The sequence below is a fragment of the Crocodylus siamensis genome, chromosome 4 (assembly GCF_052110815.1).
Source record: "Crocodylus siamensis isolate JL-2025a chromosome 4, ASM5211081v1, whole genome shotgun sequence".
Taxonomy (NCBI): domain Eukaryota; kingdom Metazoa; phylum Chordata; order Crocodylia; family Crocodylidae; genus Crocodylus; species Crocodylus siamensis.
Genome location: NC_143398.1, coordinates 86,705,235 through 86,721,507, shown reverse-complemented (window position 1 = coordinate 86,721,507; position 16,273 = coordinate 86,705,235). Strand labels below are relative to the sequence as shown.

Genomic DNA, 16,273 nt, shown 5'->3' with positions numbered 1-16,273 from the left:
AATATTGTCCAGGACAAGATTGGCTTTTTTTTTTTTTCCATTGAAAAAATCCCATTAGAATTGCTCCCTGGGCAATGTTGAAGATAATTGGACTTTTCTGTTAACAAAACAGTCCAAAGTATTTTATCTCCAACAGTGTAACTTGTTCTGATATGTATCTAATTATTCTCAAAAGTACAGAGGGGTGAAGAAATTAGAGGCCACTACCTTTGCTATAAGGAGATTTAGTGTCCTTTGAACCACAACTCCTGTTTCTGTCTCTTTCACTTCCTTCAGATTTACTGAAGGGTTTACAGCCAGGTGCTCAGCATGCAGCGACGCTGTCTCATTCACCTCTGCCTGCTCACTTGCAGCAAACTTATACAGGTAAGGAAATTGTATACCCCTTTCCTTTTTCAGACTAGAACTCTGGTTGATGTCTATACCGTTTCGAGGCACCAAGAGTTGGCATTTGCAGAGCTACCACAGGACATCTGTGTATGTCCTCTGCCTTGTGCCATATAGACATACCCCAAAAAGCCAGATTCTCCGTTCAGCCCTTGATTGAAATGCACTGTAGCCTCTTTGCTGGGAATCAGATTGAGTTTGCCATGGAGAAGATGAAGACTGCAAAGGCTGTCCTAATGGCAAATGATGACTGAGCTGTTCCAATAATACACACTGAAGCAGAATGGTGCAGGTCTTATGCCCAAATTGCATATACCATTGTCTGAGTGTCAAATTTTAGAACAAATATGCTTTATAGCCTTGGAAGCTAAAGATCCAAGATTGCCAATTGTAATATGAGTGATCTAATGAAAAAAAAATATTACCCAGTAAACTTTCCTTTATGAGTTGCAAGTTAAATGGGAGGGTTCCTTGGCTTCTCTTTCCCCTTCCATTCTCCAGGATCTTCCCTTTGGAAATTTCATTATTTTGAACTACATATATATATTTTCAGTGCCTCACTACATCCAACACTGTCAGCTATTCCTGAAGATCCTATTCCCACTGAGGCATGCAGAATGGTCTAGAGTACTGGTTCTCCCCACTTTTTCTTCATTTGGTTTGTGAACCCAATATGAATATGGAATGATTTTTCAACCAAAAAATTGTGGGATTTGTCACGGGGTGTGGCTCAAAAATGTAGTTCTAGGGTGATAGAGCTGGGTTTTCCAAATAGATTCGCAACCTATCTTCAATAGAATTGTTTTAAAAAATTTGTAGCAGAGTTCTGTTCTTATGCTTGCTGTACAAGAGTAAAGACGCCACTATTTTTATAGCCACATGTTTTACTTTCTCAGTGACAACATAATTACTACTTGCAGACAGAGTAGTTTCTTCAGTGCTATTTCATATAAAATAAATTGTAAGTCACTGAAAGGAGCCCTCTGCCCCATGAAGGCATCACACTTTGTGATTGATGGACAGGATATTTAATTTTTTTAGTCATTTAGCAGCCTAAAACAAAACATTACCAGTCTTCGGTACAACAAAGCACTTCCACTTACTGCAGGATACAGTCCATATTTTCTTATTGTATATTCCCACTGGCTATAGGAACGTACACATGGAGGGAACCTATTCAAAATGCTGTTCAGAATTTTGCACTGCAGATGTTTTATATTGTATTTCTCATAATCAAATAAAATTCTTTGATGCCTCTTTCTTTGTTCTTTTATCCCACTCCTCCCCAACCCCTTGTTTTCTCCAAACCCCAGATGGAGGCCAAAGCAAAGGGGACACTAAATTACAGCGGAAAACCCAGTGACTTCTGGACGAACAAGGGAGCTGAAGTAGTTCTGATTGGCTGATGGAATCTGCCCAGTTGGGAAAGTGCTTACATGGTCACAGGGCTGCTGTATTTGTCAATGTTTACATACTCCGATCCCAAGCACTGTGGTGAGAAGAAGCAAAAGAAAACAGTACTTGATTAAAAAGAGAAGGAAAAGGAGGATGGTCCTTCCTGGTCATGCAGACTGGTCATAGTTGGATTTTTGCCGTAAAGAAACCAATCTTTTTTTATCCACTCTGATTGGCTTTAAAAAAATGTTAGTTGTCAAACCCACAGCGGCACAAAGTTTACTTTCTGGGTAATGTCCAGTGATGAGGAGGAAGCACAAGGGAAGCTGGAGTAGATTTCTCCATCCAGTTTTGGGGCTGGGGTCATCCACTCAGCAAGAGCAGGATGCTAGTAAGAGTATGCATCAGTCCTGAACATACTGTATGGTTGCAGACGAGAGGTGGTTTCTGCTTGGATGGTCTGTGGAGTAAATAAGAAACTTCCTTATGGATACAAACAAAGCTTCTGATTTGACTGTTTGTCCAACATTACCTCTTTGGAAGAGCGTAGCAAATACAGGCTCTGAGTTTTTTGGGGCCTCTACTAACGCAGTTTCATTAATCCCCAGACAACTCCCTTTCAAAATGATATTCATGGTAGAGAGGCAAGAGAAGAATTAAAGGGGATCCTAATAATCCCTGGGATATTTTAGCATAGAATAATTGATATTTAAAGTGTATGTTGGGGTGGAATATATCTCCTTACAGAAAAGGAAGAAAAATGAAAAATGTTGTTGGTTTAGCTTGAGAGCTCTTCTCAGACCTTGTTGTTTGTTTGTTTTTTTTGAAAGATGGACACTGGTTTTCCACTCTTATAAATTTGCTTCACTTCTTCTTCAGTTGGTTCCTTGAGCTTCTCTGCTATTATTAAAGTGAAGAAACGCCCTATTCTCATCCTTTTTAAACCCAAGGTCAATTCCTTGTCTTCTGGATTTACTTCCTCTTTCATACAAGTATTCCCAAAAGCCACACACCACAGTAACCCTTCAGCTAAGGAGAGCTGGATGTGACTTATTTCAGAGACAAGTTAATACTGCTTCAGGCATTAGCCAAAGAGGAGTCGTTCAAAAGCGACCTCGGGTGCCTTCTCTTCCTGGGGCTGAATGCATTGTCTCTCCAGCATTCCTAGCCCCTGCTGGCCTGGGGAGCTCATGGCCTGAACTCTTTCCTGCTTGGTAACTCAGGATTGCAAGGCTGGCTTTCCTTTTTTGGATAGCAATATCTTGGGTGGTTGATTTGTACATTTAGGAAATATTCAGCACAAATTGCACTTTCAGCAGTAGGACAGAGGAGGTTCTTAGGTCAAAACTTTACTGTTGTGTCTTTTTTTTTTTTCTGTGAAAGGTAAGATAAGCATGGCAGGAATTGGCATAAAAAGGTTTTCAGGATCACTAAAGCTAGAACATCAGTCCCTGATCTGATGCCCTTTCTCTTTCAAACCTAAAATGTCACTGTGACCAGAGATACTGAAGCTTCTAATCTGTTTCGCGCATGCATGCACACGCGCTCTCCCTCTCTGTCAGTTATGATCTGAGATTGAACCTGTAATTACTTATTGCCTCACCTGCCCTGTACAGACTTTGGTCCCTGGATATTAAATCTCTTGATACTTTTTGCTATACTAAGTTTTAGTTTTCAATTCCCTTTGACATGCGTGAATTATTTTTTTTACAAAGACCAGACAACATTTTTTCTACTTAGATCTCACTTTAATTTTATATATAAATATATATATATATATATATAAAAAACAAGAACTTAAAGTAATATATTGTGTATATAGTATAAAACGAATGTTGGGTTGAGCCCAATGATAAATGTTTTTGCACAAAACTTCTGTGAAAAATAGCTTGAATCCTCCTAGTCAGATGAAAATTCTCCAGAGTATAGAATACCATAAATTATTCAGAAGGTACTATACAAGTTGTGCTTTTTGTTTTATCTTTTTCCCCAGAAGGGGATAAAGAAAGAAGACATTTTGAAGCCAGAAATTTTTTGATGAGGTATTAACTCTGAGTTGTGTCAAATGTATCACATACTTTTTAATAATGCATGTAGCAGGGGAATTGCAGTGGACAACTATCATACAGCAATACGTGGAAACAACCACCCTACCCCAAAAGAGCTCTACCCTCTTCTGTATTTCCTTCATCATGGTGTCTCATTTAAATTGCCATCCTTCACTTTTTCATTCTGACATGAGATTCTAGATCTGATAAAAGGTACACAGTTAGAAGTCCTAGAGTTTGAAGGCTTTTATCCTAACAGCACAGATGGTGACAGCACAAATTTCCTTTGCCCCACCTCAATTGTGCCTCATCCTTTAATCAGGAGGGTTATCTCTTGAATTTAGAAGGTAATTTAGTTTCCATGGGCCATTCAATTTTAGTCCTGTTAGCAATCTTGACAAGGAAGAACATAGGTTAGCATGAGTTATGGACTTGGGCAGTATAATGGGAAACAATATGGAGATTACAAACTTTCTTCCTATAGTCTAATGAAACTACACCCAGAGGATAACTATTTTCATTCACTACCAGCCTGGAGTACTTTGGAACTAGTAAAGTATTCTTCACTTGCTTAACCCAGCAAAGCCAGGTCAAAAAGTAACTGTTGAGTGATTCCCAGGATCTTTGCAGAAAGAGTGGGGAGCATGAGCAGGGTGGAAAGTGAAGGATATTTGTGACATCCTGATGCAAAATTAGGTAACACCCTTCCTGCAGCATCTTGTTTAAGCTGTTTTTTTTCCCCCAAGAGTCTTACTACTTTTTAAGGGCCTTTGATAATATATATATATAATGTAAACTGTTGTACGTATTAAATAACCCTCAGTATTCACAAGCAATAAGAAAGCCAGTAGAGCTGTCTTTCCAGGCAGCAGGGCTGAACTTTGGTTTGGGGGCTGAATGTGAGCTGATGTCAAGCTCGCTCAGCCTCAAACAGATGCAAGCAATAATTTCAAACACAGGTTTTAGAAGTTAACTCCCTTTGGGTAATGCCTTCTGCTACATGATCCAAAGCCCCAGTAGACATAGCAATTTTAAATCCTCTTTGAGCTTTGAAAAGTATAGAAAGGAGCCAGGCTAGATGAAGCACAGACTGCAAGACTTCTGATCAATTTGGATCATTATAGCAGTGTTCTCTCCCCCAGAAGGATGTTGATGGCCTAAATCATTATTTCATCCAGCATTTTAGCTCAAGAAGATTAATGAATATTGTTGAGTAACCAAGTCACAGGTGTGGATGCTGTGGGTTTAACATCTGTTTTCAGCTAATCAGAAGTGACTTCTAATTATCAGAGTTCTGCTTCCTGTCTGAATCCAGTCAAAGCTGTCATATTTTGGGTGGGGCAGGCACCTGGGCCTTGTTCCCCTCAACCACTCCAGCCACCTGACCCTTCCTCCACCTTCTTCTCCACTTGGTCTGAGATGAGGACATGAAAGCAGAGAAATCCTGCAACTCTCCCAAGCTGCCATCAATTGTATGAACCATAACCCTCTGGGGGTCACCTTTTAGGACTCCAACTAACTTTACCACATTTGCTGCTACATTCGTAAAATGAACTTTTGGCTGTATTTATTAGCATTTTAATCTAGTTTACAGTTCTTTTTTGGAATAGGTTTTGCCCATGGGCGGATTAGAAATGGGGTGGTGCTTTCTGGGTTTTGGGGCTTTTTTGTTTTTGTTTTGAGTGCATTGTTTAAGGCACAGTGGTCCCTTTATTATTTTTGGTTGTGAACTTTTTTTGGGAATGGAATTGCAGGAAAAAGCAAAACCTGTAGTCAAGCTAAGCTCTGGAAGGTTTCCACCCAGGTCTCCAGTTCCTGGCTTTGTACTTAGGTGGGGTCAGAATAGGGATGCTTGCTGTTTCTGTTAAATGAACCAGAAGGTAAAAACAGTAGGTAAATGACTGGCTAATTAACACTTTATGCAACTTTAATTCTGTAGAAGCTTTTAAAAAAAAGTTGGTAGATTCTGATTGGTCCTAGCTCTGGTGAAATGGCTGTTACCCCTCCAAGAGTTACTTGATTCAGGCCTTTGTCCTTTGTTTAAGTGCCTTTTCTTTATTTTATTACCCTCTTTCCCCCCTCTTCCTCCCCCCCCCCCCCAACTCTCCCTCCTTTAAACTGTTCTCAGAGATCCTAAAGTGCTGAGGAGGCATTTGGGAGGAAAAAAAAATCTTAAACTTGCCAAGATGACTTTATGCTGTTAAACTATTTTCCCTTTTGTATAAAGTGTGTAACGTGTATGTAATGTTACAGCTGCTGTACCATGGCATTCATTCTGTATGTTCCCTGACACACACAACAATATTCTTAAGAATCCTGTTTTTTCCACTCTGTTCTCTACTGGCTTTACGACACATCTTACTTATGGAAAGTGAAAATTTGCACCTGAATGACAGTATAGCATGTGTGTGAGAGAGAGAGAAGAGGTGGTTAGAAGGAAAGGGACTTGGTATGTTTCCCTCTGAAGATGTAAATTTTGAATCTTGTGTGAGTCATGGGTTAAGTTTATTTGATGGTTCCAATCTGCCTACATGTAAATATTAAACCACCTCTCACACTCACCATTTGGCACACTTTCCCACAATTGATGGCCCTTTTAAATAGAATAGACTTGGCTAAAATAGGTTGCAGTAATCCTGAATTGAGCTGTATTTCAGGAGAGAGACCTTTTATGGCATTACTCGCATCTGCCCTGCTCTAAGCATTGCTAGGAATCTTGCTTGAATTCACCAAAGTTGTTACTACTTCCCATACAATAGTTTGTAAAGAGGGGTTTCCCTTATTAAAGTAAAAGCTTGCTATAATCCATAAATTGCCTACATCGTGTCAAAATGTTTTCTCTCCAACTTTCAGCAAAGAGCTAGAGTTAGATTTCCATTAAGAGCTTTTCTTTATCAAAAGAATGACAGTATGCTAAGAGCAACATAAAATAGTATCTTAATGGTGGTGATCAAATTAAATATTTCTGTGTTTATTTAGCTATTATGCAATTGGCAAAGCTAACAGATATGCAAGGGGATGTGTAAGGATTTACTGCAAGTTAGAAAAGGTGTACCATACACCGGAAATAATTAAACAAATTTGTCTAGTTTCCATATTTATACTTTTTTTTTCTAAGAAGTCTGATTGAAAAGTTGTTTAACATTGAATACAACCCCAAGATGCCCAATATCAGCATGATTTAATATATAGTGATTCTGTGAGGTGCTTTTACTGGGTAGTGCCTTCATCTTGTTTTGGTTCTAGTGTGGGAAGACATCTTCTCTTCTAGAAACCAGATCAGGAATTGAATAGAGCTGGTCTCCCAAATCCTAGAACAAAGAGCAATACAGCAGATGGTCTCATCAGAAGAAATACCAGTTTCCTTGTCAGAGGGAACTTAAGTTTAATTGAACTGAAAGCCTGTTTGTTTTTTTTGTAATACTTTTTTAATAAAAATGTCTATCTAAATCAGTGATCACTGCCAGCACAAAGCAGCCCTGTAGTTGGTTTACTGTGCCACTGAAAGATCAGCCTGCTTTTGTGCCATAAACCTTAAGTTTTTCTTTCTCCACACCTTTCTGCAATTCCTCACTTCTGTAACAATCTTTTAGAACCAATGGTAGCTGAAGCAACATAGAGCAACTCCAGGACCTTTTCTAAGTTGCAGTGAAAAAAACAGCCTGTCTTGCAGCTGCCCCAGAGTTCAGGGGAACACACTCTACAGTAGTGTTTATACCCTCCACACTAGTTCTGTGTTGGCTCTTGGCTGTAGCCAGGCATCAAAATCTGTACTTTAGTGTCCAGCTAATAAGTATAAAGCTATAGAGCAACTCATTAGAAAAGGGGATTTTTAAAAGTGTTCTATGTTTCTAGAATGGAAATTCAGTCCCATTTTCCCTTACCACCACCACCACCACCACCACCACCACCACCACAAGCATGTTGAGCAGTAAACTAACCCTAAATTTCTAATCTTAGTGAAAGAATCCAAAGCAAATAATGTATACTATCTTTCAAATAACTTCTGACAGCATTCAGTACTGAGGGCTTTTGACTCTGTGATATGTGCAGGCATAGTCCAAAAGCAACCTTGGATGGGTTTTCCTAACTGCCCCATGCCCAAAAAAAGGTGCAAGAAGGAAAGGACTGTTAACCAAACAAAACAAGTTGGAAGGTTCCACCAAGTTGAGTCAGACCCAGCAGCTGGTGAGACACCAAGAGCTTCTTTGGGACTCATTTAGTTTCCACCAACTGGGGGGAAAAGGAATTTGTTTCTCAGCTTTTTCCAGATAAGGCCTTAGTTCAATTAGTAGTCATTAATATCAACTATGCAGATAAGTATTCTTTACATGTTCCAGTGTTATGTACACTCCTCTCCCTGCTGTCCCATTAACAAATGTTAAATGTTTACCCAAAGAAATGTGGCATAATATTTTTTGAGGTCTGTACTAAAAAGGTTGGGTTTTTGTTTGTTTTTTCAACATGAAGAATGAACTTTTGTATTTTAAAAGGAGGGGGGAAAAGAAACCCTTTCACTGGTACAAAGTCTAATGTCAAAATTATCATGAAAAGTGCTTTAGGGGGACAACTAAAATCTCCTATTCATTGAAGGCAGGTTTGATCCTGAGAGCTTTTTAGATAGGTGCACAATATTCAGCTCTGCAGAACTGGACCAAGAAGCCACAGCAGTGCATGTCTAACATACCAGTTACATTGGGGGTTAGGGGGAATAAATGTCCTTGCGACTGAAACAGGTTCTAGAAAGTCCAGTGTCCAATTTGACTGTTTTTAACCAAGCAATCTTAGCTAGTGGGCGGCTGGATCTCTGTAAGTGGCATCTTCCCTGCATAAAAGATGAATAGTGATCCCTGTTTCTCTCTCATCAGCTCCTGTGTTGTACTTGTTACAGAACAGTTTGGCTCAGAGGCAACTGCTACAGCAAGCATGTTTTAAAGTTAGTATTTCTAGTTTGCTATAGCAAGCAGTGCAGTTATGTTGCATATGTTCTCAAGATTTTATGCTGGGTTTAGATAGGAGCTGTTTTTAAAATACTTTGGGCTCTTGGTTTAAAATAGCAAGATACATTACTCCTGTCCCCTTTCAAAAAGTCTCCGGAGAAATGTTGTATTTTAGCAGTTGTATTAGTCTCTTTTTTTTTCTCCTGAGGGTGATGTTTAGAATGCATTTCATGGATTCACCCTTTGAATGTTGGCATTTTCTAGGCCACTAATCAAGCAGATTCCTACTTTAGGAGGGCATCTGTATAATTTCATAACTTGCATAGAAAGATAAACCTGTGCTAAAACTCTTCCTTGTAAACAGACATTTGAGCCCCTTTACCACTGCCTAGTGAAGGGATTTGCTCCAACAACAGAGCTTCCAATCTTAAAAGCTGCTTTTACATCCATTTGCAATGAGTCCTCCCAGTGAAAGGGTTTAAGCAGAAGTATCCTTTGTATTTGTTATCACAATAAAATGCATGTTTTTCCAATTTTGGGAAGTTAACCAGTTGAATTGTGGCTAGCTTACTGGTCCTCTTGAGACTGGAGGAAGCAATATAAAGTGAGGGACTTAAGGGGGCTTTTCATGGTTGCTTCCTGCCTGTTGGTGTCAAGTTTTAAATGAAAAATTGGCAAAGTGCTTATTTTGTCTCCTAACTTAAATTCCTAAACCAAAACTGTACCAATACTTGGATCCTGCATAGTCCTCCTTAATGTCAAGAAAGGGAATGTCCAATTCCTATGAGGTGGCAAATGTGCTGAAATAAGTTACTTTTTTTCTAATTTTTTTTTTATTTTCATTTTGCCTAGCAAGAATTCATAGGAGGTCACCTTGTTCCTTTGTTACCTGCATATTTAAGAACATGGTGAAGAATCCTTGACTTAGTGACCCGGAGAAAATCCAAACAGCCGTGTGCTCACTTGATCTCTCCAGACTACTCCACTGTAAAACGGTCCCCATGCAACAAGCGTATACAGCTGCTCTCAAGGGGAGGGACCTGGATAACCAAATACAGCTACTTTTTGGTAACTAGCACAAATTACTTTTGGCTTGGGTTTTTAGGGAGCTGTATTCCACTAACTTGAAGGGATACTGTATTTTAAACGAGTGTGACTCTTTTGATTGGTTTTTCTCTCCTTATAAAACTGGACCTGAATTGCAAGTTTCAAGTTGTTTTATTTTTTCTCTTCATTTTGTAATAATCTCAGGACCTGAAAGATTGTAGCATTTAGTGTGTCTTAAAAACAATGTACTGTACCAGCCATGGATTTTTGTAAATACACCCATCTCCCTCTTTATACTTTAGTTTATTTCAAAGCATACGGCTCTTTGCCAGAGGAACTGGTGCCTGGTTAACTTCCATCATGAACTAAAGTAAGAAAATGAGGGAGCTGCTGCCACAAAAGCCTGCACCATATATTGAACATATGCACCATATACTGTTGTGACACATATTTTTTAATAGAGGCTAGCCATTTTACTGGAAACTCTGTGTCCCATGTCCCTGTTGCCCTCCCCCCTCCCCGCCACATTCCCAGACATGGCTGACAAAGTTCTATCCACCAGGGAGACTCTCTTGATGTAAAGCTGGAGAGCTTTAATGCTTGATGTCTTCACTTCTTTCCAAATATTCAGGTTGACTGTCCTGCACTTTGCACACCAGGTCTGGTTCTGGACAAGTCCATATATCTGACATTCTGCAAGAATACCTGAAAAAATTGTTTAATTACTCTTTATCAGAATTTCATTGATTCAAAAAAAGAACAGAGATGTGCAGAAGTTCATTCTCATAGATCTTTGTGGATTTACTGTACTGACCTTGCAAGACTTCAGGAAAGGTGTGTGTGTGTGTTTTTTCATTTTTATTCCTTCCCTTCCCCCCACCCCATATTTTAATAAATGGGGTGCAAAGATTTTCTGGCAACAGACTTGCTCTGAGATTCCAAGTGTAACTAGCAGACCTGTGTTCTACAGTAGGAGCCTTATTCAGTTCAGCGTAGACATTTCCTGTCCTTAATTGTGACGGGACTCTTTCATGAGTGTACTTTTTCTTTTTGTGTGTGTTCTGTGTCTGTGCTGTATTAAATAAAGAGGAATGTACATATTAGCCATGTCCGTGTGGTTTTCAAATAATTTCTCAGCATAATAAAGATAGATATAAATTGTCCAATCTGAGCTTCCTTACTATAGTTTTCATTCCAAGTTGAGTTCCTTCAAAGCCCCAGCCCTTGGGCCAGTGATTTTTATTTAAACCGGGGAGCTGGAGCATCCCAGATCCTTTGAAAGGTAACTCCAAAGTTTGAGGAGGTAAGCACATAAGCCAGGCTCAGGCTTGTCCCTCTCTGCCTGGATAAGAATGTGGGCAGTGCCAGGCTGGGTCACATTAGTGGTCCATTTAGCCCAGGAGCCACTTTTGCTTACAGGCTCCCTCAACTGGTTCAGGAGGAGAAGGCAGTATTCTCTGCTCATTGTTGCCTTCTGGATCCCTTATTAACCTGTGACCTCCCTTCCCTGTTTTCTTTTTCCCAAGGAATTGGTTATGTCTGCACTGGCCTCCGATGCAATGCAGGAACAGCACCCAACCAGCTACCTCTGTCCAGCTGCTTACTACCCCCCTCCCCTGCTTGCCAATAACGGTGGCAGCTTTTTTAGGGCTGGGGGAATCGGAGCAGGGGTGAGGTCCCACGTGGGCTGACTTGCCCTGGGCCCTGCACCCTTCTTGGGTCAGCTGTGCTCACATCCCCTTCTGGTATCTGACCATCTTAACAAAGCATTTCCTCTTTCTAGGTTTAAACCTACCACCTTGCTTCGGCAGCTGCCTCTTGGTTCTAGTCAGCTGGTGAACAAGAACCACCCCCTTTCTACATGGCATGGGGTGATTTGTCCTCTGCCCCTGCCAACCTACCTATTATTTTGCAAAATATATATATTATATCTCTCCAATGCTGCAAGTGGTCCTCTTGGCTCACGTGGTAGCTCAAAGTACACTAAAAACCTGTTATATAGCTCATACTGCACAACCACATGTCCATGTACCTATCTCCTGTTACCCCTCCACCACCACCACTGCCTTCTAAGGGTCTACTCCTGAAAGTCTGCGCCAGACTGCTCTCCATCAGATGAGGTCTGCTATTACTTTCCTACTGTCCTCTTCTGCCTCCCTCTAGTACCAGTACTTTTCACTTGGTCCTATTTTAATACGGTCCTCGACTGTGGGGGCAGATCGTTATTTCTGAGGAAGCTGTGAAGTGGGGTGGGCCTCCCCGCCCATCGGCCCTGGAGGTAGCTAAATCCCACCAAGCTGCCAGTGAGAGGCACAGCTGGTGCCCTCTCGCAGTCCCGGGACTGCACAACGCGCCCGCGACCCGCGTGCAACACCCTGTGCGCCGCAGCCCAGTGCCTGGGGGTGGGCCCGAGCGCACTGCGCCTGCGCGGTCCCAGGAGGCCACGCGCGTTCCCTGGCCATCAGCCAATCAGCGAACTTACAAACTGTCATGAGGCGGAGCTAGAGGCGGGGGCACGAGCACAAATAAGGAATCAGAGGCCAACTGTACGCGGCAGCCCCAGTGGCCTAATGGATAAGGCATTGGCCTCCTAAGCCAGGGATTGTGGGTTCGAGTCCCATCTGGGGTGAGTTGCCTTTTTTTTGCCCCCCCCACCCCCCGTCCCCCTTCCCTCCTATCTTCCCCTCCCCTTCGTAGCTGTTGCAGCCCCGCCTTTACCCCTAGCCCTCAGTCCGTCCCGCGAGAGGGCTTAGCTCTGCCCTTTAAGTGGTCGAGTTACATGATGGCGCTTCCCCGACCTAGCTCCCCACAGCGACACCCGCGGGACGTCCGCTCCACCCGCATCCCCCTTTCCCAGCCCTCGCTGCAGGCACTGGCCCCCCAAGCCGCGCGGGGGCGACCGCGGCCAGGGCGAGGCTGGGGCCCACGCGCTCTCACACGCTCGGCTATCGACACCGCGCCCTAGCGCTCTCGGAACTCAGCGCTCTGCAGCCTAGGCTAAGCCTCCAACCCCCGTCTCCGCTCCCGCATGCGCTCGGTGCTCGGCTACCGATGCCTGCGTGGCGGAGCTGTCTCGGCGCTCCGCTGCTTTTCCTGGCGGCGCTCCCATGGCGGCGCTGGGCTCCCCACTCGCCACGTTCCGCGGGCTCCTGCGGGAACTGCGCTACGTCAGCGCTTGCGCTGAGCGGCCCTGTCGCGATATGGCGGCCTACCGGCACGTGGTACAGGCCTTCCGCGCACACCGGGTACGGCAGGCCGGCCGGCCGGCCGGCCGGGGCGGGGTGGGCCGGGCCGGGCCGGGGCGGCCGTCAAGCGCTGTCCGTGTCCACAGGTGACGGAGGAGAAGCTGTGTCGCGCCCAACACGAGCTACACTTTCAGGCCGCCGCCTACCTCTGCTTGCTGCGGAGCTCCCGCCTCCACCTCGCCCTGCTCTGCCAGCACCGCGGCCGCGGCCGCGGCCCGCGCTCCGCCCACGACGCCGCCCGCCTCGTGGGGCTTGCGCTGCCGCCGCGGCCCGGCGGGGACGGCCGCCAAACCTAAGGGCCTCCTGGCCGGGCTGGGCCCTGCGGGGCGCAGAGCACATTAAAATGGTTGCACCCAAGCTGCTGCCTGTGTCCCAGCCGCCTGCGCCTGGCCCCGAGCCCAGCCAGGCTCCCCGCTTCCTGCTGCTCTTGAGGGGAGGGGAGGCCAGGCCCAGGTGGAGCTGGGAGGGGGGTTCCCTGGGTGCCATGGCGGGGATGGGGGAACCCGTGGCCCCCCAAAAAGGGGGAGGTGCAGCCAGGCTTGGGCAGGTACCCAAGAAATTCAGGGGTCTCGGATCCCCTGAGGGCTGTTGGGCAGGAAGTTGGAGGCTTTTCTCCATCATTTCTGACTAAAATTGTGGGTGCCAGGGAGGGTAGCAAATAGGGATGCATTTCTAGATTGGGGATGCACAACTCCCTACCTGCAGCTCTGTCATCTAGCCTACAGGGGTTCCTACAGGTCTGGAAATTTGGCAGGGGTGATGCTGTTTTTCCCCCCGTGGCCAAATTTCCAGATCTGTGGAGAGCCCTGCTCACTGGGTCAGATGCCTGATCCCAGTGTTCCGGGCCAGGCTGGGTCTCAAGGCCCAGTCCCAGCATGTGGGGGTGGGAAGATGCCGTGCCAGGCCCCAGGGGCCCAGTCCTGGTGCTTGGGGATGGGAGGAAGTGGTGCTGAGATGCAAGCCCAGCATGCAGGGGCAGTGCCAGGATCCCAGGGCCTAATCCTAATAACAGCATTATGTTGTTTGGCCTACGGGATTCCCCATAGGTCTGGAAGTTTGGCAGCGGGAGTGCTGGAACTGCTCCCCCACCACCAAATTTCCAGACCCATGGGAAGCCATGAGTCCTGTGTGTTGGGTCAGGCAAGCATGGTGCCAGGGCCCAATCCCAGCATAAGGTGGTGGGAGGATGTGACACCAGGCTCCTGGGGCCCTAACTTAGCTTGTAGAGTTGGTGCCAGGCTCCTAAGGCACAAGCCTGGTATGCTGGGTTTGATCCAGCCCACAGACTGGCCCCATACCACTCACCTGGCCCACGAGGCCAAATGTTCAAACACCGCTGTTCAACATCTGTGTGGTTGAGCGCTCTCCTTGCATCCACCCTTGCCACCTCCGAGATAGGCCTGTTTGATGCATAGGGGAACTATGGGTTTAGCGTCCACAAAGTAATGGTCAGCTCCCCCTGTTGTTGGAGGGGCCTATTGGGTGTTGGTCAGCTAGGTTCAGGGCAGTCAGAGACAGGATGTTGAGCTAGATGGGTTATTGGTCTTGACCCAGTATAACACTTTTTATGTTCTTGGGTTCTTCTTAGATCTCTACACCTGTAAATACATCACTTTCTGATTAAAACTGGTGGATCCTAGTTCTGTACCTGCTTTGGGTGTTTGCTGTATTACAGTAATTACTCTCTTGCTGTTTCTTATTTAGGCACAGTCCTGCTTGAACCAAGTTGTCAGAAAATTACCATCCATTAGAAATGTCAGTTTGTACCAGCCTCTGCTAAGCCTGGATTATACCTTTGCTCCAATCACCCTTATCTTCCAGGGCAAGGGTGGGCCACCTTTTACTAGTGTTGGTCCAGATTAGCAGAGCCCAGTTCCAAGGTAAGCCACTGCCCCTCTGTTGCTGGCATTTGCCACCCTGTGCTGCTGATTCCCCTCACTAAACGCTGCTGATTGCTAGCCCTGCCACCAGAGGCCATAGGTTGCCATCCTCTGTTCAAGAAACTTTCCCAAGGCTTTAGGCAAGGGGCGTATGGCCAGTGTATTGCCTAAAACCTATACACACGTGCTTCCTGGGATCCATCCATCCCACAATTGCTGAATGGTTTAAGAGAGAAGATGGCTCACAAGGAAAATGTCTGGGGATTCCTAATGAGTGTGAATTCTTTAGACCTTGAATCAGCATTTAATCTGGAAGAACTAAGTCTGCAACACTTAACTAGTGCATTATACCCTGCCATGGGCTATGTAGCAGTGATGGAGGGAAAAGAGCAGCATGAATTTTCCACAAATTTTGGGGCTTTAATTATTTTGAGGGAAGATCTGGGTTTGCTTCCTGTCCACACCTCCCCCTCCTGGTCTCTGCTAACAGAGAACAGGCACTGGAAGGGGGAACCTGCATGCTGCCATTGCTGTCCCTGGGCTCCCTGCACATCCACTCCCTGCAGTGAGGGGCAGGGGCAGCTCTGGGGTTCCCATCATGTCCCTGTCAGCAGGGGACGGCAGTGATGGCATGCAGGTTTCCCTTTCCAACTCCTAGCCAGTAGGGGACATCCTTGGGTCTTAACTACACTGGAAAAGGGAACCTGCATCCTACCGCCACTGTCCCCTGCAAGCCTAGCACTACACACAGCTGCAGCCTGTGTCTGAAGCAGGACAAAAGTGGCTTGGGCTTCCCCTGTACCTGGAACAGCCAGTGGCAGAGCCAAGAAGAGGCTGCACCTGCACTACTGCACACCCTGCCCCAATCTGCCCCTGCCTCTATTTAAAATTCCTTTAGATAGCATGTTATTGCCACGGAAGTAGTACAAAGCTGTGAGAGAAAATGACTATTTATGTGAAAGGTAAATATTCTAAATGGACAATCTAGTCAGCATATGGCTTTGTGAATATTTATTTCATAACTTTTATTTTATAATCTGAGTTCTCTACCTGGTTCTGCTCTGTATTCACTGTTTGGATTTAAGCATTTGGCTTCACTTCTCAGTGGTCTCTGTAAAATGAGGGATTGTATTTGTCTGCGATTTGAAAACTGGATGAAAAGTACTACATAAAAGTATTGATTATTAAATGCATGTATCATTGTCCAGACTTGATCCAGTACACCTACATACTGCAGGGCTATCTTTACCACTTCCTTTATTTTGCCTATCTAGAATTTCTTCATTTTTAATATATTATTTCTGATATCTTGAGGACATATCAAGCTCCTT

General features: G+C 44.5%; 2 protein-coding genes and 1 non-coding gene across 4 annotated transcripts in view; all 3 read left to right on the top strand.

Moving 5' to 3' along the window:
* The window catches only part of UBN2 (ubinuclein 2), an 86,781-nt gene extending 75,803 nt beyond the window's left edge, over positions 1 to 10,978 (top strand). The window contains 2 exon segments of the mRNA XM_090042736.1: positions 277 to 366; positions 1,701 to 10,978. Of these exon segments, the coding sequence (XP_089898862.1) occupies positions 277 to 366; positions 1,701 to 1,750 (140 nt within the window). The 3' untranslated portion in view covers positions 1,751 to 10,978.
* Positions 10,979 to 12,373: 1,395 nt separating this feature from the next.
* Positions 12,374 to 12,446, top strand: TRNAR-CCU (transfer RNA arginine (anticodon CCU)). Its single transcript has one exon. It is a non-coding gene; the product is annotated as a tRNA-Arg (tRNA).
* Positions 12,447 to 12,490: 44 nt separating this feature from the next.
* FMC1 (formation of mitochondrial complex V assembly factor 1) lies at positions 12,491 to 16,135 on the top strand. Of its 2 annotated transcripts, none has more exons than XM_090042741.1 (2): positions 12,491 to 13,038; positions 13,149 to 16,135. In XM_090042741.1, exons 1-2 carry the CDS (start codon positions 12,925 to 12,927, stop codon positions 13,356 to 13,358), a joined length of 324 nt encoding a protein of 107 aa, XP_089898867.1. In that variant the 5' UTR covers positions 12,491 to 12,924; the 3' UTR covers positions 13,359 to 16,135. The 2 variants fall into 2 exon arrangements, with proteins under 2 accessions (XP_089898867.1, XP_089898866.1); XM_090042740.1 differs by having other exon boundaries at positions 12,558 to 13,062.
* The last annotated feature ends 138 nt before the right edge of the window (positions 16,136 to 16,273 follow it).